Below are 23,546 nucleotides of genomic sequence, written 5' to 3'. Positions count from 1 at the left end.
TTTTCCCAAATCTGTGCAAGGAGGTGACGTGGGAAAGGGGCAGGTGAAGCAAAAGATTATAGAGGCAATACAAGGCAAAGCACAAGTTGAGATCTCTTTATGCTATTGTGTTACGATAACCTCATCACCCAATAATTTTCATATTGTTCAGTATTGCGTATCTTGAAGGGTCATGTTACAGGACTGTCTATGGCACATTGCTGTGTCATGGTTGATCAGTTCAGCCATGGAGAATTGGGACTGAAGCGAAGGTGGGGTGTGTGTTTCTGAGGAATCATGGTAGCAATTATGTTAGATTTAAATCACATAACATGATCCATGTTGTCTCAGACAAATTTTAGAAGTTCAAATATATGTCAAAGCATTAAAGGGAAAATAGTGGGCACTGTTAATCACAGTAATTAACAATTTATAATTAGTTGTACGTGATCTCCTCCTACTTTCATCTGTTATATAACAATGACCTGTAGTGCTTCGATAATTTGTACCAATTTCTTCTATTTTCCATCTTCCTTAAATGCAGAGTTTTGTTACAGCTTCTATTCCATGTTTGTTTATTCCTTTAGCTTTTGATTAGCAATCTTCTTCAGGGGAAAAGAAAATTGCACACAAAGAATGTGATAAACCTTACAACCAAGACTAGCTGTGAACAGTTGCTACGTGGAAGCGTTAGTGAAGGAAGCAATGAATTAATACTATTTGGTACTAGCTCCATCCCTAAAATTTTTCTTTGTCGCTTTTAGCAAGTTGTATTTGGCAACAGTGAACCGTATGTAACTTTCAGAATATGATCGCACTATAAGGAACAGTGTCTGGGCTGTAGCAGAATACTTGAATAACCCTGCTTATCAAACTTCTAGCACTTTGTAGTCATCAGCACACGCTACACATACATATTAAGGAGGCATTTTACTTGATTGTGCTATGCACAAATTATGAAGAACCTCATCCTGTTTATAGTCTGCAGATGAACTGATTTTGGAAGGTTTCTCATGCCAACAAAAGAGGAAACTTAAGCTGCAAAACCATGCAAAGCAGAGCTCCTGAAACAGCTTATATAAATATTTAATTATCCAGCCTTTAGGTTGAATCAGGTCCTTTTAATCTGCCATGAGGGAGTGGGAAGCATTGATGGTGTGGCTTCTTCAGTATAGCCGCAAGCTGTAGTTATTCTGTGTCTTAAGGCTTAGTATACATTTAAGAATGTGTCGAAGTAAAACTTGTTCCTGAGGCAAGATAGAGACGTTCTTCCCTTTACTCCTGACTAGCCAAGTAACTTGCAGGCTTTCAGATATGAGATAATGATTATTGCTGTCATTTTTTTTTTTTTCTTTGAATGGTACATCCTTTTTGCTTTCTATGAGAAATTAGATCAATACTTTGCGTTAAACAAAAACATTTCTTGGGAAATGTTATAATGTAGAAATCATAGTCTTTGTAAGCATTATAGCATAAGACAGGAGTACTTAAAAAACTATTAGTACTTGAAGGTATTTTCCCAAGAGTTGTTAAGAAGCTCAGCTATAAGATTATTGAAATACTAACTGCTGTAAGTGATCTTTTAATCTATTGGATTCCCTTACTGAAGGAAAATGCTAAGCAGTGTGCCGGTATTTTTAAATGACCAAAAGGGGAACTACAGGCTACTGTGCCAGGCTGGTCTGGAAGGAGGAGTGAATGGAATAGAATTAGTACACATAAGACATGTTTTGTGTTTATAAGGAGGGAGACTGAGCACTGCTTGCATAAAAAGTTTTGTCTTACAAATCAGACTTAGCAATGACATGTGAAGATGAGTGACCTGGTTAATGCAGGGCACCAAGCTTTTCAAAATATTTGACAAAAATCCTATAGTAGAAGTTCTGAAAAATACTCTCGAGACATAGGTGCAACAAGAAGCTTCTTCATTGATGACTAAAAGATAAGGAAGAGAAGTGAGAATTAAATTCTCACATCTGAAGTTGCAGAAAATCTCATGGTAGTGAGTGACTAGATGGTAGAATGGACAGTTTGAAAATCAGTGTTGATAAATGTCAAGTACTGCACACAGAGGAAAACCAGCTAATGATGCCTGTGTGGTGATGGTCTCACGTACTGGTCAGGACATAGTTAATGTCATGGTGAGTGACTCGCTGAAAATATCAGCTCAAATCTTGTTGGCAGTTGAAAGGCAAATAGAAGGTTAGGATTTATTAGGAAAGGAATAAACTAACAAAATTAAAACCACCGTTATGGAGTTGTACAAATCCAGATATGTACATGGCTTGCATATTTCTGGTCATCCTTTTTCAGGAAGCATGTATAACAGACCTAGAAAAATACCAAGAAGGGTCACAAGATTGGGATAAGTTTTATGTGAGGAGACACTAAGGAGACCAAGGACTTTTCAGCTTTGGTGGGAGGAGGGGAAAAGTGGTATGAAGGTAGTTTTATAAAACTGTAGTTCAGGGGAGGTGAATTTAAACAGAGAATCCACTCTTACAAAACAAATATGTTCTGTTGTGTGTTGCTGAGCTCACTGTTGCAAGATGACGTGCATACCAAAAGTAGAAATGGATTTCAAGAAGAGGTTAGATAAGTTGAAGAAAGGTCCATCAAAGAGTTTTACATTCTCAATGTGTATTTTATGTCAGGATCAAAAAGTCCATGACCACTTATTCATTAGAAACTGGGGAATATATCAGTAGTAGTACTATTTTTAGCGGCTGCTTTTATTATTTCCTTAAGCACCTGCTCTTGGCCATTACTAGGGAAAGGATACAAGGCTATGCAGAGCGTTAATCTGACCACCAGGCTCTTTGGTGCCTGCTCAGCCCTCGCAGCCACCTAGGATCAAATGGTAGAAATGCTCTTTCAAGTTCTCCCCTCACCCTGGGCTGAGAGTGTTCTTCTGCGTTCCAGCACGTGTTTTCTCATTTTCCAGAAGTGGATGAATTTCACAGACCGAGCAAGCGAGCAGAACTGACTGGCCTTTTTAGGCGAGTCATTTGCTCATGACTGACTTTCACCCTGGTCTGAAGGAGACTGCCCCACATTTCTGTTAAGTGTCTCTGTTTCAAGTGAACTTTCTTCCTCCCTGCGATGAACAGAACCTGCTGATTTGGGAATGCAGCCAGCAAAATGTTTGTAACTCGTTTCAGTGTTAGTTTTAGGATCTATACTCATCTCTGTTTCAAGAGAGTACATCACTCTCTTTTTCTGTCATGGCAGTTTACAGTAAACTGAGAAGTCTACAGATAGATGCAGTTATTGTTTGAGACTGTGGGCCACTTTCAGTTGTATCAACTGGAACATAAGCAAACAGAATTTAAGGAGGACATCAGAAAGTTCCTGACTGAAATTAATTACAAACTGGAATTGGAGTCACTGAAGCTAGGGCATATTAAAATGCAAATGGGATACTCCAGCTACTCAGAGGAATGTAGGAAAAAAAATGTGGAACTGGATTCTTTTAGACCTAGATGATTTATCTTGTAATCTGTGAATTTTCTAGCGTAAGGGAGAAGGCCTTATTCAGCAACTTGAAAGAACAAGGGCTTTTTGAATATCAAGTTTTCCAAAATGTATTAGGACCATTAGTTACTTTTTAATAGTGCTTTTATCTTACCCAGCTGTTCTATTAATCATTGTTTCTAGTAAGTTCAATTAGGGACATATATTTAGCTCATAAAGAATAAATCTAATGTGGTTCATATCTGGCAAATTGTAGGCAAATAAAACCCATGTCTAATGTGGGAAATGCAGCGCAATTTTAGTAAGAAATGTTGAGCTTACCTGAAATAAATTGTAATACTGCTTTTGTTGTATTTGTTTTGTAGTTGCCTTGTGTCGTAGAGGTTGAGGCATCCAAGGTCAGTTCACACAGACTGGTTTTGGACAGATAGATTTCTAACTTGAGCACAGCACAGCTTAAGATAAACCGGTCAGTTCTGCTGTAGCTGGGTCATCTTGTGTGCAGTTAGGACTGGTAGCAGTGGGTCCAGGTCTGGGGCTGGGAGAGGTCACTGGGGAAGGCTTGGGGCTCCTGCCCAGCCCAGCCCAGCGGTGGCTAAGGGCTGATGCGGGGGGCAGGGGAGTGTGGGGAGCTGTGACGTGGCTGGAGCGGCTGCTGGCTCTGCACTGGGGCAGAGGTGCAGGAATCCCCCGGGTGGTGTTGATGTTGAGTTTGGATTAACAGGAGCTGAGAACAGTAGACTCAAGAATGCTTTTGAAAACTGCAGGACTAACTTTGTAGTAGTCTGAGGCCATTCAGCCTGCATCCCACACCTGCTGTAGGTGCATGTTCACAAAAACTTCTTAGAAGGGATCAGTTACTTGTACAGCCTGGGCTGACTGTTCAAGATTGTATTTCGGGCTGGGAGAAGCAGCCTCCAGGCTAAACCTGGCTTTGTGCATCTGTGTGGCACCGTACTGGGCCCAATGAACTTCCCAGGAGTGAGACTATGATGCAGAAATGATCCAACTGCCTCTCTGACTTCTGTCCTTTTTTTTTTCCCCAAGTTCTGTTTGTTCCCTCTTGCTCTAAATAACGAAAAGTTGACTGTGTATTGAGTCCTGTGGCTGAGTGTATTAATTAACCAGGGTGCTTAACATCTGTTGATCTGGTTTATCTGTTGCTCATTTCAGGGAGCAAATTATGTGTGCAGTTTAATGTTTGATAAGGTTTTACATTTTTTAGTGTTTTAAGCTTTATAGTGCTAATTGGTGAAGGTAAGGTAAAAGCACAACTGGAATTGTTACTACAAGGGTTTGTTTTTCAAACTTTATTTGAAGTCTTAAGATTTGGCACCAAATCTTCCACAAATAGATGCAACTATGAAGGTAGCTGACAAGATGTCAGGAATGGCTTGTTGAAATAGTACTTAATTAAATATTTGGTATTTGGTGGTTTGATGTTGTGGGTTTGTTTTGTGTTGTTGAGTGTTGTGGGGTATAACACAGGAGGCCAAATCTGGGTCAGCTCTTGACTTTTCATAAAATGCAATATTCCTGCTTTTCATATGGTAGCTTATTTGACAGATCTGTCCATAAAACCAAAGGAACTCAAATTTCTGATGAATAAAATACATGCATTAGTAGCTTTTGACTTGTTCTCTATTTAAGTTGTGCTTAAGTATGCTTCAGTTATATTAGACATCTTCTTGTTTTGCTGTGCCCTATATGAAAATGAGTTAAAGAAAAAAAACCAAACAACCTATCTTAAATTGCTTTATTAATGAACTTTTGATCACAAGTTCTCAAAGTACCAAACGTTGAGTGGAGTAATATGTGAACATTGCTATAAAATTACTGTAGACTAAATATGAACTTTTAAGGAAGCTATCTATAAGATTCTGATTCTATATAAAAAGTGTAAGCTATAAATGGAGAAACAGATGACACTTTTGCTCTAGTCTTTTTAGAGAAGCAGTTCACTGAAAATATCTTTGGAAGCAAGAGAGAATTGGTGAAAATAACTTGTGTCATTTCTGAAAGCTGTCTATTAAACAGATGGTAAAAGTGCTGAGGCACGCGGTGCTGGAACCTCGCTGCTGCAGCAGCCAGCAGGGTGAACGTGTTGTGTAATAACCATTGATCTAGCAGTATGGATTTGCTCTATTTGGTGAAGGCTGATAGGTTCTTGTTATCTCAGTATTCTAGGTAGTTGATCGTAGATGCCAACTAAAAAAAATGCCTACATCTTATTAAAAAAAAACACCAAACAATTTGTCATCTACCTATCTCCCTTAAAAATATGGGAGACTTGGACTTTCATGAATTCCATGCAACGAAGTATTTCTTGCTTTGCAAGACAGAGAAAACATTATTTTTAGAATCTGTGAATTTGGTAAGATCTTAACATGATAATTGAATTTTGCTTTTTTGAAACTGTTATTTTCCCATGATGAATAGCATATGCTGGCAGTATTTTATGGAAGAAAAAAGGCTCGCAATTCTCAATTCAGAGTTCAAGAGCACCAAATAATATACACAGCGCAGCATGAAAAGAAAAATACTTGAAGTTTCTAGTGTAGCTCAGGAAAGTCTTTTTTCATTCTCATCAAGCTTGTAACCAGTGTTGATGTTTGGGTGTTTAAGCAAGAAGAATTTTGGTTTTATAAGGGATCTATTGAGCCCTTGTTTTCTTAAGCAGCGATAGTCCGGACCACTGTTTGCTTTTTCAATTTGAATTGATGCTTTATGTTCCCTCCAATAAAAGCTGTATGCTTTCTTATTTTGCCATACAGCTGCAGATTTCTGTGTGGAAACTTAGTCAAAACTCGCTATCTAGTCAGAAAAAGACTTGGAATGTACTTGGGTTCTTATTCATGCACTAACACCGATAAAATTAGTCACAAAAGTTGGTAGAGAAAATACCTGTTATTTCAACATGCTGGTGTTACACAAGAGCTGTTTCAAAAGGCACTGTCGTGAATCCAGCGATTAAGAAAGGCATTAAATTCAGTTAACTGTCTTCAAACCCGATGTAATGTTCTCGGTACTGCCCTTCAGTGTGTGACTCAGATAAGCATGCCTGTTTAAAGTTTGCTTCTATCCAGTTTCTGATGAGAATTGCAGAAAAAACCTCCAAAATCTTTCCTGTTAAGGCTTATAAAGTTCATATTAATAAAATAGACAAAAATGAGCTTTGGAGTGGATTACTTTCTTTCGGTGCTTTTCCTCTTTGAGCACTCACTTCGGCATTGCACTAGAGTGCTTTAGATGTATTATATAGAGCAGCTGTCTGTCCTTCACATTTTTTCAATAACTTTCGATAGACTAAACCGATGAATCAGTAAAATAAAAGGCCTCTTTGTTAGTGTAGTGTATCATTAATTGAGGTTTATGCACTTATGGTTTGGCAAGCAGAAAGTCTGAGTTCTCTGGCTGTTAAGAAATTAGAAGTTGACAAGAACAACTGACCCATTTGTCTGTCTTGAAAAAACTGGGATGCCTGCTCTCCTGAAACAGGGATCCAAACAGTTTCAGCCCCGTTGGCATTTAATTGTTAGTGTGTGCGAAGTCTGTTTCAGAGCTTCTTTGGCACTTCTTTGAAGGCAGTTAGTCAGCTCATCATAGTGGGGCACATTGCTAAAGAGCATTCCTGCCATCTGATCCGTGTATTAGTTGTTTGGAGGTCAACAAAAATCTCCACTGGAGGATTTTACTCTGGCTGGAGGAGAAAGCACTGTTAAAGGTTGGTTATCGAGGCTAGCTCTGCTAAAAATAGCAGGAGAGACGGCAGAGTAATAAAGTGAATAACAGGAGCCTGTACTAAAATAATGCTGGTAACAAACACAATGTTCTGAGGTTTTCTAAAATACAGCGAACTTTTGTCCCACATTCCAGTAATTTATTTGAAAGGCATGTTCCACTTGAGGATTGCCAAGAACTTTACAAATACTGAGCCTTTTAACATGTCTAAGGTATGTGCTGTGCCATTTTAAAAAGAACCTCATAGGCAAAAATGATAGCTGTATTTTTCCGGGAGCTTGTGGTTTATAATAATACAGAAAGTTTTCCTTCAGCAATTTGGGGAAGCTTCAGACTCTTCAGGTATGAAAACCTGTTGTAGCTTTCTATCTCAAATGAGTTTGTGAACTAAAAAGGTGGGTATTTTATTTCCACTTCCCTCCCATTCAAATCTGAATATAAAACATACACGCTATTTATTCAATTTGAAGTTATGTTTCTCTAGATTTCTAGCATGTTATCATCTGTGATAAGCTCTGTGAGGTGCTGGTTCTCCATATGCAGGTACAGTTTAAAGATAAATGGACCAACTTAAGACAACAGAGCTAAAGAGAGAGGGTAGCAGAATTATTGAGGGAGAAAGAACTGCTTCAAGAAATACCTATGGCCTTCAACATCAGAGCTGTTTGAATGGAGAATGTCATCAATGGGACAAAAAAATAAGTGGAATTGGGCTGGACTTTTAATATGGTAAAACACTGGTATTGAAAATAAAAAATATAGTCATGCTAGAAGAAAGGTGAAACACATGGCATTGCCTTGAGGTGAAGGAAGATGGAAGGTGCAGATCCTCGTAATGGAAAGTTTTATGGAAGTAGGATGTGAAAATCCTTGGGTGATGACTGAATAAAAGCTTGTGGTACGCTAACAGATTTAGGAAATAAGAGGCACCAAATCTCCTATTAGCTGGAAAAATCAAGACAAGAAATCTTGAAGCTGCCCAGGCTACACTGTTGAAGACTTTCCCAGTTCCTTATGCCATCTGTGGAAAAAAAGCATAGTCTTGTTATAGTGTAGATTTTTGAAAAATGCCATAGGCTTATACATACCTTTTAAAAATTTAATGCCCTCTTGATTTTAGCACACAGGCAGTGGTATGTCTTCATGTTAAATGACCCATATAATACGTTTTCCTGCTTTTGCAAAGGCTTTCAAATCTCAAATGAATTTGAAATAACTCAGCGTATGCTCTAGTAATCCAGTGAGAAGTCAAGTAAAGTACTTGGACTGTTGGCAGTGATCATTGGCTAATACTGAAATTACCTGGGTAAATTATTAAAATCTTCATTTGGTAGACAAAAATCAATGATCAAAAGTAAATTGTACAATGATACCGTGTATTGTCAGTCCCTCCCCTGGTACTGTGTGTGAGCTGGAGTGAATCAGGGTGCAAAGCTGCTACATTCATAGTCTGGTTGTAGTTGGACAGTCCAGACATCCGGGTTGGGGCGGAATCTTTCAGATTTTAGTGGTTTATAGGCAATGTTTATAGGCAAATAGTATTTTTTTTCATATATAAAATGAATTTTAGCATATCTTCAGATGTCAACAGGAATATCAGGCAGGGGTTCAGGGAGGTGCCAGACTTGAAGCTCCTGCTGCCAAGCTTGGGACTGCTGGAATTGCTGAAACTTCCAAAGCACTTATCACAGATGAAACTTATTTTTACTTCATCTTATTTTTGACGGTAGCTGTGGTATTTTGAAAAGAAAAAATATTTCTATATGCCTGTTTTAAACAGCTGCCTAGGATTATAGAAATTTTCGGGCACTCCTAGGTGGAAGGTCTTCAGTTCTGTTTTAATCTGTGATAAACGTTTATTTGCTTAAGCACATACCAAGACAATTATTTTACTGAAATGGCCAAGGGAAATAGTGTCTTTACTCTTTGCCTTTTCAGACAATGTTTCTACTGGAGATGCTGCTGGTCTCAGTCCTGACGCTGAATAACTCTCTCCTGTTTGACCAGCATTAGTCTATGCGACTTAAAAGCAATCTAAATCTCCACCCCCAGCTCGCTCAAACTTCATTTATTTTGGGGAAGGCAGAATGGTCCTGGGCTCTGAGTGTTGGATCCATCAGCACTTGTTCTGTATAGAATGAGTTTGTTGTCTGTTATGTAAGACTGTCTTCACATTCTTTAAGTATCGCTATCCTGTCATGGTTTTGGAACAATGTTTTTAAAACACTTTGCAACTTTAAACTTTCTGTGTTTTTTGTTTGTTTTTATTCTCCATAGACTCGAGATGATTTTCTTGGGCAAGTGGATATTCCTCTTTATCAGTTACCGGTTTGTATTTTTTGTTCATTGTTGTTTTAAGAATGATTCTGTATGCAACTGTATTAGTCATCTAGGGAAGTTAACCGTATTGATAAGTGATTAAATTCTCCTGCTCTGTGGGTTTCTTGTTTGGTTTTCTTTTGTGGATTTGTTAGGAGCTTTTTAGTGCTGGTATTTACCGAAAAATCTAAGTTACCTGGTGTTATTTAAATAGTGGATTCTGCTTTTAGCTTTGTCAAGAGTGAAAATGTGAGGTTTAAAACAGTCTTGACGACAAGAAGAGATTGTGAATATTGTCATATTTCTTAAAACATTTTCTTTAAAATCTCCCATTTTAAAGATATTAAACTGTGGTAAACCAGGCAGTTGTTCTTCCACTGTGGTGAGAGCCGTGTCAGAGGTGCTTACGGAGAAGTCCCATTTCCCCCTGGACCTGGGGCGCGAGATCCCACTCAGGAACCAGATGGGGCTGGGAAGAGCAGCCGCCACCTCCCTCGGCAGAAAATCCTCTCAGTGTTTTCACTTCTCGCTACCGAGCTGCGCAGCAGTGTCTGGAGTCTTGAAAAATCGGGGCATTTCCTTTCTTTGTTTTTTAGCATGAACTGATTTATAGAGCCTCACTCAAGGATTTTTGTGGCTATTTTCTTACCTTCCTCAAATGTTAATTTTTCCGTGTCTCCTCTTTGTTTCCGTCTTCCTGGTCTAAATCCAGGGTATTTTATTGGCCCAAACATAGGTGGATTTTTTGAAAGTCTTTAATTTACATAAGTAAATATCTTGGGTAACTAAAATCACTTTATAAAGTATCTGTTACATGCAGATTTGGTTTTGCTTGGTACTACTCAAATGAAGACTGTTCGTAAGTAAAAGGAGCTGTAATAAGAGATGTGTAAAAAGGGCAAATCATCTGCGAGGAGAGCTACTTGGCAGATATGAATTTGTTCCTTCCAAACCCAAAATGTATTATTCCAAGTGAATCTAGCAGTGAATCTAAGGCAACTCTTGTTTTTGAAAAGTCAGAAAAATAATTATGAAACTTAGATTAAGGAAATAATATTTTTCTCTGTGATGTTTTGTGATTCCACAGTGTCTTAGTGTGCGTGTTGGTGGAAATAATGTAAGGTGGGGGGGGGACAGGACCCCAAAAACCCCACAAAACCAAAACCCAAGCTTAATTCCATTTTAACTTCAGAGAAGTACTCACCTTAGTTGTAAGACAGTTCATTTTATAGTTATAGAACCTGGTCATGCAGGTAACACCGGTGTGACACTTTATTGTTACAGGGTTGAAGGGCTGCATTTTAACTCAGTGAAGGTTGAACGTTTCAACTTGAGTGCAGTATTTCTAAATTGTATTAGTAAGAGCTTATATTGAAATGTCTGAAATACAAGTGAGCATTTTTCTTTCTGCGATTCAGTGTAATAGTCATCCCATTCAGTAAAACTTGGACAGCTTAATCTTAGGACTTTTTCCTAACAAAGCTCAATAGTTCCAAAAAAAATCCTAAAAATCTCTAATCATGTCCAGCCTTTAAATTCTGCATATTTTTTGTTGTTTTGTTCTCACCAAATGTTGACAAACATTAGATATTTTTTGACAATACTATTATGGAATTTGGATTGCATCATGTATCATTGTTATTAATTAAAACAAATATAGCAGTTGCAAATTTTTCATCATATTCTACAGTACTTCTTGAAATGCTTAAAATGTGTTCATTAATGAGAGTCTAGAGTTACTCCCCAAAATTTACCAACAGTTGAAAAAGGAAGAAATAAGGAGAAAAAAAATACTCAAGAAAGATATTTACAAATGTTCTTAAACATATAATATTGCAAAAATCAAACTTCGTAAGAATTGCAGAACTTCAGCTGGATTATAAATATTTATGTTAACCAGAAAAACAAATATCTTTGGGGGTTTTTTGTTTTTGTTTTTAATAATCCCTGGTGTGTATTTCTCTACCTGGACGTGAGATGTATATTTATAAAATGAGGTCTGTTTATCTCTGGGCTTCTTTCTGTTGAGCAACTTTGCTGCTGAGAATCGGAGCAGATCTGTTCTCAGAATAGATTCTTCTGTGATTAATTTTTATCCCCAAGTCCTGACGCTAGAAATGGCTTTTTATATATGTTCTGTGTAAAAATACTTGAAAAATATTGAGGGAAGAAAAAGAGTTGTGGTCGATCTTTTAAATGTGAAAATTAAGAATCCGTTTCTTGATTTCAGGCTAAACAGGATTTTTTTCTGTGCTTTAGAAACTGTAAGATATGTATATGCTGGAAGTTGTTTGTTTGTTTGTTTGTTTGTTTGTTTGTTTTTTCTTGAACTGGGAAAATAGCTTTATTACCAACATTAAAGCTGGTATTAGTTACTGTAGTCAGTCCTATAATTTAAATTTTATAATGTTATATGGCCTTTAAATAAACTGGTTGTAAATTTCTGATAATTTTCTTTAACTTCAAGTGTTTCATACAGATTTTTCTTGAAAAAACTTCTCTTATTGCAGACAGAAAATCCAAATATGGAGCGACCATATACGTTTAAGGATTTTGTTCTTCATCCAAGAAGGTTAGTAAGTACTGCAAAACAAATTCTAACTTCCAACTTCCCTATCTGAATAATGCTGTTATGTGGTTGCTTGTATGTGTGCAAACGTTGTCTAAATTTTTTTGTTTACCTCAAAGAAATATGAGCATCAATGGACTAAGATATCCGTGCTTCTAAGTTTTCTGCATTAAAAAAAAGGCAAAGTATTAGGCCTTAGTCATGTGGATTTTTTTTCTTACTTGTTTGAGATTTTAAAATCTTTATTGTAGTGAGATGATGTGCAGGTATCCACTTCACTCACTAATGATTTTACAGAGCTCTCTTTTTTTTTTATACCAGTAGTCAAACAGATGAGATAATTGGAGAGATTTCTTTACCAAGTGAAATTATTCAATAGAATCAATATGGGTAAATCCTGTTTTCAGGCTTCTAATGATGCAAATACAGAAAGACAGATGCTGAAGTGTGTAAGCTTGCTCTAACTAAAAGTTTTAGGAAAAGTAGTCCTGTTGGTTGAAATAATACTTGGTAGATTGTCTGCAGACAATATATTAATTACGTTGTCATTATCCTTATATTCTTGTTCTTTATTGTTGTTGGATACTAGGGAAGTTTTCGGAAGACTGAGTTGGAAAGACAGGTTTCTAGTTGAGGTACATAATAAAAAGCTGTGTTCAGAAGTCTAAAAACTCAGTACCATTGTAGAACTTAATTAATTTAAACTATAAAAAGACAAGTTTGTGCTGAGAGACTTAAGAATAATCCTCTAGCTGTGCTTTCTCGGCTATTGTATTTCCAGATAATTTCACAAGTGCATAATAAGAACATTTAACTTTCTCTTCTACAGCCATAAATCAAGAGTTAAAGGCCACCTGAGATTAAAAATGACTTACTTACCTAAAAGCAACGGGTCTGAAGAAGAAACCACAGAACAGGCTGAAGAATTGGAGGTGGGAAAAGTAGTATTTATTGCTGAAAAATCTAGAAAATGGTCGGTCTTCAGCTGTTAAGGGTAGTGACAGTAAAAATGAGTATTAGGAATCACTAGGCTGTGAATCGTTTTAGAAACAAACCAGTTAGAAGTGATTGCTTTTATCTTATATAATAGCTGTAAGTCAGCATAAAAATTTCTGAAGCAGTTTTTCTAACCAAAGGAGTGGCTTTGTCAATGTATCTAAAAAAGAAAACATACATTAGGCTTTGGGTTTTGTTCTGACACTGATTTGCCATATGTCTATGTAGCTTTTCTTGATTTAGAATTGATGGCAGGATCATCACCCAGTATTTTTACTGCTGTTCAATATTGTTTGACCTCAGCCAGCCAGACATTGACATCTTGCTGGTCTTAGAATTTCACCTCTCTCCAATTTATAGAGATATTTTGATCGTAACCATTTTACATTTATAATTTCCTGTAAGCACAACCAATTTAGATCAGTGGATTGCTTTTTAAGACCTCAAACAACTCTTGCCAGCATTCCCACCTTTGGCGTAATTAAACTTGCTGTTACAAAATGTTATGCTCATCTGACCAGTACATGTACATGCAGTAGATGTATGAAATGAATATATTTTAAAAAAAATCTGTTCTAGGAATGCTGTTTATTTTCCTGGAATAAACAACTTTTGATGCTAATATGTTTCAGGAACTTGAGTTACAAATAAGATTCTGCATGCATCACTTATCCTGTCATTTCTTGAGAAATATACACAATATAACCCAGAGCCAGACTTACTGGCATAAGGTGTAGTGGAATTGCACCTTAAAAGGGGGTTGGTTTAATAAATTGAGCTACTTTTTTATCTTTGGTAATATGAATTAAAGTTAGTTAATCTTGTGTCTCTTAGCCTGGGTGGATTATATTGGACCAACCAGATGCTGCTAGCCAGCCCCAGCAGCAGCAGCAGGAATCTCCTCCGCTGCCTTCAGGCTGGGAAGAAAGGCAAGACATCCTCGGCAGGACCTACTATGTCAATCACGAGTTCAGAAGAACACAGTGGAAAAGACCAACTGCTCAGTATGTCTTTTGGCCTGAAAATTCAAGTGTTTTAACTACAGTAACGAGTTCACTCTACTTACACTGAAAGCAAGGAGAACTAGAAAGTGAACAGCTTGAGAATAGTAGAGAGCTTTCCATAACTTAACCTTCAAGCCCACAAGTAATGGTCACTGGCTAGTGGTCAGTTTAACTGCACAGTACTCCTTTTCTCCAAGTATGCACTCAAATGTAGAGTGGTTGTGATTGTAAGAGACTAATATATTAATGAAAAGGAAAATATTTTCCAGCTCTAAGCCTGGTTCCTCCTTCTCAGCAGAGACTGCATTCAATTATTTACCTTGGTTATTTTTTTTTTCTTTTCTGTTTTTTTTCAAGATTTTTTTTTTCCCCTTAGGATGCAAATTACAGAAGTAATACCTGGGATGCAATCTGGTTCTTTAGTTTAACTTCATGTTGACCTGAATGCTTATTCTTTTTGAACAGTTTACATTAATTTTGATAGCTCACGGCTGTTTCTTTTTCTTCTGTTGAGAGGACTATAATGTATGCTTTTGCTGGTAGGCTAGCTTACTAGTGAAAGATAAAATATGGCTACTGTGCACTGACTTCTTCTCCCAACAGGGACAATGTAGCCGTTGCAGATATTGGTAATGTGCAGTTGGAGGCCCAGCATGTGTTCACTCATCGGCGACAGATATCGGAGGATACAGAAAATCTAGACAACAGAGATTCCCCCGAGGTAAAAACAATCTCTAAATGAGTCTGAAATGCAAGGAACTTTTAAATCTAGTTGAAAAGATTTTCTGAACTATTTGTAACTTGGAACTGCTTATTTTTAATGTTTTTTCCTTATTTTCTTTTTAAAGAGCTGGGAAATTATAACTGAAGATGAGGCAACAGCGTATAGCAATCAGAATGTTCAAATACCTCTCTCACAGAGTAATTGTGATATACAGACTCATCTTGCAGAAGAATTGAGTACGAGACTTACTACCTCTGGAAGTTCAGCTACTGGCCAGTCAGCAGCCTACACTGTAAATTATTTTTCTTGTTGTACTAACATAAAGAATATCTATAACATTTTACACAAAATGTTACTGCTACTAGAATTGGGTCCGTAAATACTTCATATTAACAATCATATTTTACATTTCATCTCAAATGCAGAGAATTTAAGAGGACTCTTTTTTACTATAGAACCTCATCTAAGCAGACGTTTTATTCTTCCCCACTTTGCTTACATGAATTTCTGCCTGAGATTAAAATAGACTTGGATTAACTATTTTTCAGTCTGTAAATCTACATCTTATTCTAGTGTCATACTAAGTACTGCTGAAAGCTACAGATGATGGAAGCTGTCTGTATCGGGAAAGCTTATTTCCAAGGGAGCTATGTTGGTTACTTTTACCACTAGGACAAGTTTTAAGATCACTCATTTTTCGTTGTGAACATTGGGATAAGGTTTTATGATAGGGCTGAGTAGACCTAGGGACTCCCTAGCAGTGAAACAGGGACCTCACTCATAGTTCCTTGAGGAAAGTCTGTAGAGGTGACCCAAGACCATCTCGTCTGTAAGATTTATTTGGTGCCTGAATAGACTCATTAGCTTTTGTGATGCTGAGAATGCCATTGCAAATGTGAATTTGGAATTGACTATGTTTTTTGAAGTTAGTACTAAGGCATCACCAGTGCTGATGGAAACAGCAGAGTGAGACCAACAAGACTTTACTTGATCTCTGCTATTCAGAATCATATGGATAGTAAGAAAACTGTTATTTCAGCTTGCTTGGGTGGCCTAAGCAAAGGAGGAAGCAGATGTTCAAATTATTTGCAAGAGCCAGCTAGAATGAGTCTTGCCTCCTTTCACCTCCATTACCCTCAAAAAAGTAGATTTAAAAACATAATCATGCCTCTTCTTTGAAGTGTTCTAAAAGGGTATGTAGGGAGGGAAAAATCCTTCAAATAATCTGGGAAATTCTGGAGTGAAATTAAACATGGTTGCTTAATTGTAGCAGATGAGGTCTAAATATGGTTCTAGTCAGAAAGGTGGATGCTTCTGCGAAGTCCAGGAACTGAACTACTCTTCTAAAACTGGATGTCTTAGACTGTCATATCTTATCATTATTAGCTTAATCTACTCTCTGAAAAGTTGTGTTAGCTCTGATACATCACAGGCTTTAGTCTACTGACAAGATAAGGCACTAAGTTCTATACTGTAAGTTCAATTGTAATGTGACTGGTTGCAATTAACTCTAATGTTTCAAGTGCCAGAACATCTATTGTTAGGGTTTTCAGAACTTTCACAAGCCTCTGTATTATTCTGGCTTAAGGTTATAGTAGACACTGTGAACTTCTAGCAGTGTTAAAATGATAGTTTCCAAAACAGTATATTAAATCAATGCCTCAAAACAAATAAGACAGTTTGTTCAAGATGAAAACTGTCATAGTGTAAAGTGTCATAGCCATTGCTGACTGTTTGCTGCCAACCTTGAAGCTGCAAAAACAGCTAATATGTCATTCCTCTTCACTACTTCAAGAACCATTCCAGCCGAAGGGGTAGTCTGCAAACATACAGAGTTGAAGAGCAGCCTGCACATCCCGTGGTATGTCATTTTTTAAAAAACAGGCTTGTGTAGCAGTTGTGTAGAAGTCGAAGGATTTTTTTTCAGGTAGAACTTTTTTTTTTAAACTATGTGTTATGTGCTGACATTTTAAATGAGATTTGGCTGCATTTTGGCAGCTATCCTGACAGAATTTGAGTTATGAATCTAGTAGGATTGGAGTTCAGTTGTAAAGCTTTCATGTTCCAACTTGGTGGTTTTGGTTTAACATTAGTTTAATATATGTATAGGGCCGTCAGGAAGAAGTAATCTTCCCATGAAGAGATGAGTTTTGGTTTTCAAATTGTTTGTTTTATAATTAAAAGCTGTACCACCATCCTGACATTCTGTTTTCATAGTGACACTGCAAACTTAGAATGATCTCATAGCCAGAAGCACTAGGCTGGATCAGCCATGCCTAAACCAGGTATATAAATGAGTCCTTGTAGATGAGGAGCTTGAATTTAAAAAAAAAACCTGTCACTTAATACTATTCAGTAAAGATCTAAGTACTGCTTTTCCATTTTATCCAGTTTGTGAAAATCATGAACCTTCTGGATTTTGGTTTTGTTTTGTTGTTTTAATTTGACATTCAATCTGACTTTTCACAGTCAGTTTCATAGTTTTCTTAACTGTTTTTCTTCTGTTATCACTAATACTTAGTTACTGCCTACTTCATCTGGATTACCCCCAGGCTGGGAAGAGCGACAAGATGAAAAGGGGAGGTCATATTATATAGATCACAATTCTAGAACCACTACCTGGATTAAGCCAGTTGTACAGGTACTGTCTGTCTTTATTTAATGTTTTTATTCATTTAACCTTTTAAACATCTTACGTAATAGAAGTAAAGTTTAGAGACCACTTTGAAATAGAACATGCAAAATGCCTAAACTAGTAAAGCACTGCATAAAATATCTGAGAGAATGCAACAGGAGTGAGGAACAGTAATAGTTATTGCAACTTGCTCTTCTAAATGTGCAGCAAGAAAGCCTTCTGGAGAGTGACAGCTGATTGAGAATCCTGAAAGACTTCTTCTACCTTTAGTAGCATAATTAGTAATTGTTAGTCAGTGGTGTTGATATTAGACTAAACAAATCTATGTACCATCTGGTACTTGGTTCATGAAACTGCTTTGGTGAATCAAAAACATAAGTTAACAGAAAAAAAATGTATTGCTGTACAGGGCTTTGATTTTTGTCTTTTGTCGTTTACCATAGATTGCTATGGAACCAGGTCAGTTGTCAGCTGCACAAAGTATTTCTGTAGGAAGACAACAACAAGCAACATCAAGTGATTCATCACAACAGTCTACTCACCAGCAGCCTGAAATGGAGCAAGGATTTCTCCCTAAAGGCTGGGAAGTCCGACATGCACCCAATGGGAGACCATTCTTTATTGACCACAATACCAAAACTACAACATGGGTAATGGAGAACTGCTCTCATGGACAGGAATTCTAGTTTCTCTCAGGTCAAAGCTTTGCTGCATTCAGCAAGCTTCTCTAGATTTCTTTAGTGCCAAAACAGCTGTATCGTGTCTGTTGAGGAACATAAGTGACAAACATAAAAAGTCATTCTACTTATGATAGATTTTGTAAATATTATGAATTCTGCAAACCATATTGGCATTTGGGAGTTTAGCTTGGAAGGATATAGGAGTCTGTTTCGTGAGTGTAAAGTGTCTCCTAAATGACACTGCTGTCATAACTGTAAAACTGCAATGGCTTATATGTGCCGTTAGCAGAAATCAGTTTTGTAATCTTATCTTCAAGAGGAAATCCATTACCTTGAAATTATCACGTGGTACGGTGCAAAATGCAAATTGTTGTTAATTTTTTTAAGAAAGCAGACCAGGTGCAGCTGCAATATGGATGAGGGAGTTGAATAGCTGTAGTTCCACAGAGTGACACTGTGCATCACTAGGCAGAGCTAATAGATGGACTTAAGCATTTAAAGAGTAGGTCAGTATTACTGTCAGGTGAAAGAGAAATAGAGAAATGCATGTAATTGATGCAAAATGAATATTCATTTATTCAGGATTATGGAAAGACCTCATTTAACACAAACACCTCCCTTTTTCCCTGAAAAAAAAAAACCCAAACCAACAGACCAAAATAACCCAACCACCAAACCCAGAAAGCACAAGGTTTGTCAGAAACCATGTGGAAAGATTAATTCAACTCTATTACACGAAAACTGAGTTGAATGAGGGATTTTTTAATATAGATATAATGAAGTGAAAGGTCATTAGAAGATGATTGTGAACTATTGGAGGACTGAGAATCCCAAGGAACTATCTGGCTGAAAAATATACAACAATTATCTGGTTGGTACTAGACATATTCTTACACAGTCATGAATACAAGAGGAAAAAAATACAAGAAAACCAAATCAACAAAAGGATTTTAATGTGCTGCTTGTTTTGTTTTCAAAGGAAGATCCAAGACTGAAAATTTCTGCTAATCTGAGGAGAAAGACTTCTCTAGATCCAGTAGACCTAGGCCCGTTACCAGTAAGTAAATGGCTTTATACTTGTTTTGCAGATACAATGATTTAGATACTTAAATTAGAGCTAACAAAGATGGTACATGAGAAAATAAACCTGCTTTTTTCTCACATAAAATACTCTAATTTGAATTCCAGTGCTGAGAGTAGATGGAGGGGCCAATGCCCCAGCTGCAGGTCATGTTGAGTTCTATGCGAACTATATAGTCAGAAATTTCTAACAAAATTGTCTCCTCCTTACAGCCAGGGTGGGAAGAGAGAACTCACACGGATGGAAGAATATTCTTCATAAACCACAGTATGTACCATGTAGTATTCTCTTATCACTCATCATTTTATTTCTGAACATTATCTAAATTAATGGAACTAATGAAGAAATATCTTGTAGATACAAAGAAAACACAGTGGGAGGATCCTCGACTGCAGAATGTGGCAATAACTGGACCAGTAAGCTTTCCTCATGTAGCTTTACATATTTTTCAAGAATATTGTTAATAGAATCCAAAAAAACTGTTGTAATTTTTCAGGTACTTAGTCTAGAAGATCAAACTTCAGGCATGTTGGAACAAAGCATTTTATTCCTTTTTAAAGACTGTTTAGAAAGCTTTCTGTAGAAGTGAGGGGGGGCAGGAAGGAGGGGGTGATTTGAAGTGGGTGAGAACCTTTATTTTTTTGCCCATGGTGTGTAAGATAAAACGAGCTCAATTCATGAAGTAAACTTGGAAAAAAAAAAGGGGGAGGGGGGGAAGGGGCAGGGAAGGAAGAAAAAGAAATAAAGCCAAAACAAAACACAACAACAACAGAATAGATTTATAAGGAATGAAATTAATTTCCAACTGAAAAATAATTATCTAGCCTTGATACTTAATCTGAAGTGCAAAATTACCAGGACTAATTGCAAAGACCGTACACATTATAATTATAGATGGGTTTTAGTGTTCAGCTGATATGTGTGTTTATTAATAGCTCACATATGTAAACAACCGTCTCTGTCCATGGAAAATAGAGGTGTTTGTAGCCAGGTCTGTCATGATACAGCAAGGAAAAGACTCTGTGTTACGTAAATCACCAGAGGCATTTTGGTCACTTTGATCGGGGGTGGCCAGATCGGTCACATCAGCTAATAGTAGAGTACAGGGTAAATTCTGTGGAACTGATCAGAACAGGTGTTCTGAACAAAGTACTTTTCATTCCAGATGTTCTTAACTGTCCATGTATTTATGAATTGAAAGTGTCCCCGATACTTGGTAAAACATGTATTGCTGTTTTCTCAGAACTTCAATGCATTGTCTGTGTTTCACAAATATGGACTGGTTTGTGGTACATTTATTGTCAGAGTATCTCAAGCAATTTTTTTTTTCTGAAGGCTGTGCCTTACTCCAGGGACTATAAGCGGAAATACGAATTCTTCAGAAAGAAGTTGAAGAAACAGGTTAGTAATAAGTAGGAATCCAGTAGAAGGTTAAGGAACTTGTGTCCCTAACCAAAGGAAAGCTTACAGTGAAAGGAACTTGAGCTTTGTAACCTCCTTTGGGAATGTGCACTTGCTTTCTGGTCACAAATACATTTGTGAAGCAGCAGCTTGGTGAAAATTAGCATTTAATCTAGCAGTAGGGTTTGTGACACTGTGCAGTGATGAGACTGCAAGCAACCTAATTGAAAAAGGTTGAAGTTGTGAACTTGGAAGTAGGTTGGCAGCAGAAAACTCTGGAAATCACTAATCTGGCATATAGTAGTTTTTGGAACTCAGAATATGGAAATAGAGGTTCTCAAAACAGATTTTTAGACTGTTCGGATAGAAATCTGTATTATCTTGCTTAGGCTAGATGACTGTAATAAAATTGTTATAGCCTTAAAATCTTAAGTTCACTTGCAACTGCTAGTTTGAATTGGTAGTGCCAGATACATTTATAGCACATAGCATAAAAGACTGTAAATAGCATCTGGATATTCAGATAACAATGAGTCTTTGCATAACTACAATCAAATTGGGTATTCCTGGGAGATATTTCATACACATAATAATGCTGTTTGAGTTTAGACCATACTTCAGCTTTTACCTGTCTCAAGCCTTTCTAAAATCTGTGCTTTTTTTGCTGATGTTAAAATTCCACACTATTATATGTGCACCTGTTTTTGTGTTCCTGGTCAAACAGGCTCAGCATTCATTCAGATGTCATTATCCTAATCTGAGAAGTGATAGACAGCTCAGCCACACAATATAATTGCAGTAATTTAAGAATTAAATGCATGTGTGGATTTTGAAGCATACATTACTGTTGCCTTTTAAGCTTTCACAATTACCTAAATGACAATTAAGGTAATGGATTGATTTATATAGATATTTAATTATTGAATACTACTTTAATCAGCTAAGTTTGGTTTTAATATTTTATTATTGTTTGATTTTTTTTTTTCTGAAAAGTTGATTTGTAACAAAAAAAAGATATATAGCTTTTAAGAAATTTATGGATATTTACTGCTTTCTGAAATGATGAAATATACAGCTCGTTTTCAGCCACCATGCAAATAGGGGATATAAGATTGTACAGTAGTTTGCAACTTGGAAAATGACAAATAACATGCCCCCCCCTGCGAATACTTATTATTTGTTTGTGGTATGGATCAAGCTGTTGTTGGATATAAATAGGCATTACATTTAAATGCAGCTTTTTTTTTTATTTGGGACATTAAGGATAGTTTATTTGAGGAGGATAAAAGAACAAAAAGGCAGCATATCTGAACATGTGCTCTTCAGATTGATTTATTAACTATTTCTGCATTCAAAAATTCATTATTTCTACTTAGTTTGTGACTAGTTCTTTAAAATTTGACATATACTAAGTTTCATTGCATCATATTAATCTAGGCATAGAGCAACACGAGTTGAAATTTCCTGTTTCCCCTTTCACAGAATTTCTTGATTTTGCCTGAAGTAATTGCTGAAATAAACTGGCTGAAAACATGCGAAATCAAGAAAATATTGTGTTCTCAGATAGTAATTTAATGGTTCAGGGAAGTTTTATTCCAGGTTTCTTAGGGGCTTACTCTGAAAGCTCAGCAGCAAATATGAGCTCCTTGGGTATATTAATTTAAATATTTTCCTATGTGGTAGTAAATACAAACCTTGTGATTTGTTCCTGTGACATAAAATGTTAAATGGATTGGTTTTTATTTTGCTATTGTAGGAATACTTGTGTGTCCTGTATATCTTAATAAAATGGGGCACCTCACCTTATAGGCAGAATTTTGAATGAGAAGTTCAAATAAGTCAGGCAAAATCATTCCAAAATAATTTTATTTATCAAGTCTCAGCCTTTTTTTTTTTAATCAAGCTAATTATATGATGAACTTTCAGTGTTAAAAAATCTTCCATGCCTTGCTGCATGCACAACAACTGAGCATATGCTCTTACTAGTAAGAACTTATTTTAACCCTATTTACTTTATATGAAATAGAATTTAGTATCTGAAATTATCCATTCTAGTTGAGTTGTGTGTAAATAGAGCCTCTTGTCAACATACTGTGTTATGTTTCTAAATTATTTAAGAAAATTATTTGTGTGCCATTCTTTGTTTACAGAATTTGCAGACTCGGCAAGGTGCTGGGGTTTGCTCTATTCTATGTTTTCATATTCTTTTTTTTCTGTTCTTTTTTTTAGAGTGATATTCCAAATAGATTTGAGATGAAAATTCATCGTACAACAATCCTTGAGGATTCCTATAGAAGAATTATAGCTGTAAAGAGAGCAGATTTCCTTAAAGCAAGACTTTGGATTGAATTTGATGGTGAAAAAGGTTTAGACTATGGAGGAGTGGCCAGGGAATGGTTCTTCCTTCTCTCTAAAGAAATGTTTAATCCTTATTATGGATTGTTCGAATATTCAGCTACGTAAGTAATAAAGGTCTGCAAGACATGAAGGCTATTAGGGAAAGCAGATCGATTGTATTTCTCATACCTACTTAAAAATGGAATTACCTCCCCCACTGCAACTGTTTAATTGTTAATAAGTGCCCTGTTCTGCACCTAGTTCTTTGTTTGACAGAAGAATAATGTAGAGACAGTACCTATATCTTTTTTCAGCAGTCTAACATAAGCCATGACATCTTTGCGTAGACAAGCATATGCTGCAACCATCTATGGATTACAGAAGCAGCATTATTTAAGAAAAACGTGGAGAGTGTTATTCTGACTACTTTAAAATTAGTAGGAGTTAAGCCCTTGTTGTTGGTAAATCTCTAGCTTACAAAGGTGTTTCAAAACTGTTATTTCAGCTATGCTAACAGAATCTTCTCTTGAGTGTTTGATATTAGATTAATGATTTATTAATCCAAATATGATGACTTTTCATGAAAAGTAATACCTCATTTAACCA

The 23,546-nt window shown here is 36.6% G+C and overlaps 1 protein-coding gene across 4 annotated transcripts in view; it reads left to right on the top strand.

The window, feature by feature from the left end:
- The window catches only part of NEDD4 (NEDD4 E3 ubiquitin protein ligase), a 56,941-nt gene that overhangs the window by 24,005 nt on the left and 9,390 nt on the right, over positions 1 to 23,546 (top strand). For all 4 annotated transcript variants that reach the window (XM_065076953.1, XM_065076951.1, XM_065076952.1 and 1 more), the window contains 14 exons: positions 9,472 to 9,522; positions 12,024 to 12,085; positions 12,912 to 13,014; positions 13,913 to 14,082; positions 14,686 to 14,803; positions 14,931 to 15,098; positions 16,602 to 16,667; positions 17,328 to 17,447; positions 17,885 to 18,091; positions 19,101 to 19,178; positions 19,415 to 19,469; positions 19,560 to 19,618; positions 20,538 to 20,603; positions 22,833 to 23,062. In XM_065076953.1, the coding sequence (XP_064933025.1) occupies positions 12,039 to 12,085; positions 12,912 to 13,014; positions 13,913 to 14,082; positions 14,686 to 14,803; positions 14,931 to 15,098; positions 16,602 to 16,667; positions 17,328 to 17,447; positions 17,885 to 18,091; positions 19,101 to 19,178; positions 19,415 to 19,469; positions 19,560 to 19,618; positions 20,538 to 20,603; positions 22,833 to 23,062 (1,487 nt within the window). In that variant the 5' untranslated portion in view covers positions 9,472 to 9,522; positions 12,024 to 12,038. The remainder of the gene's footprint in view (positions 1 to 9,471; positions 9,523 to 12,023; positions 12,086 to 12,911; positions 13,015 to 13,912; positions 14,083 to 14,685; positions 14,804 to 14,930; positions 15,099 to 16,601; positions 16,668 to 17,327; positions 17,448 to 17,884; positions 18,092 to 19,100; positions 19,179 to 19,414; positions 19,470 to 19,559; positions 19,619 to 20,537; positions 20,604 to 22,832; positions 23,063 to 23,546) is intronic.

The sequence above is a fragment of the Columba livia genome, chromosome 11 (assembly GCF_036013475.1).
Source record: "Columba livia isolate bColLiv1 breed racing homer chromosome 11, bColLiv1.pat.W.v2, whole genome shotgun sequence".
In the NCBI taxonomy this organism is placed as follows: domain Eukaryota; kingdom Metazoa; phylum Chordata; class Aves; order Columbiformes; family Columbidae; genus Columba; species Columba livia.
The sequence above is the reverse complement of the archived record's forward strand: the minus strand, read 5'-3'. Positions and strand labels throughout refer to the sequence as shown.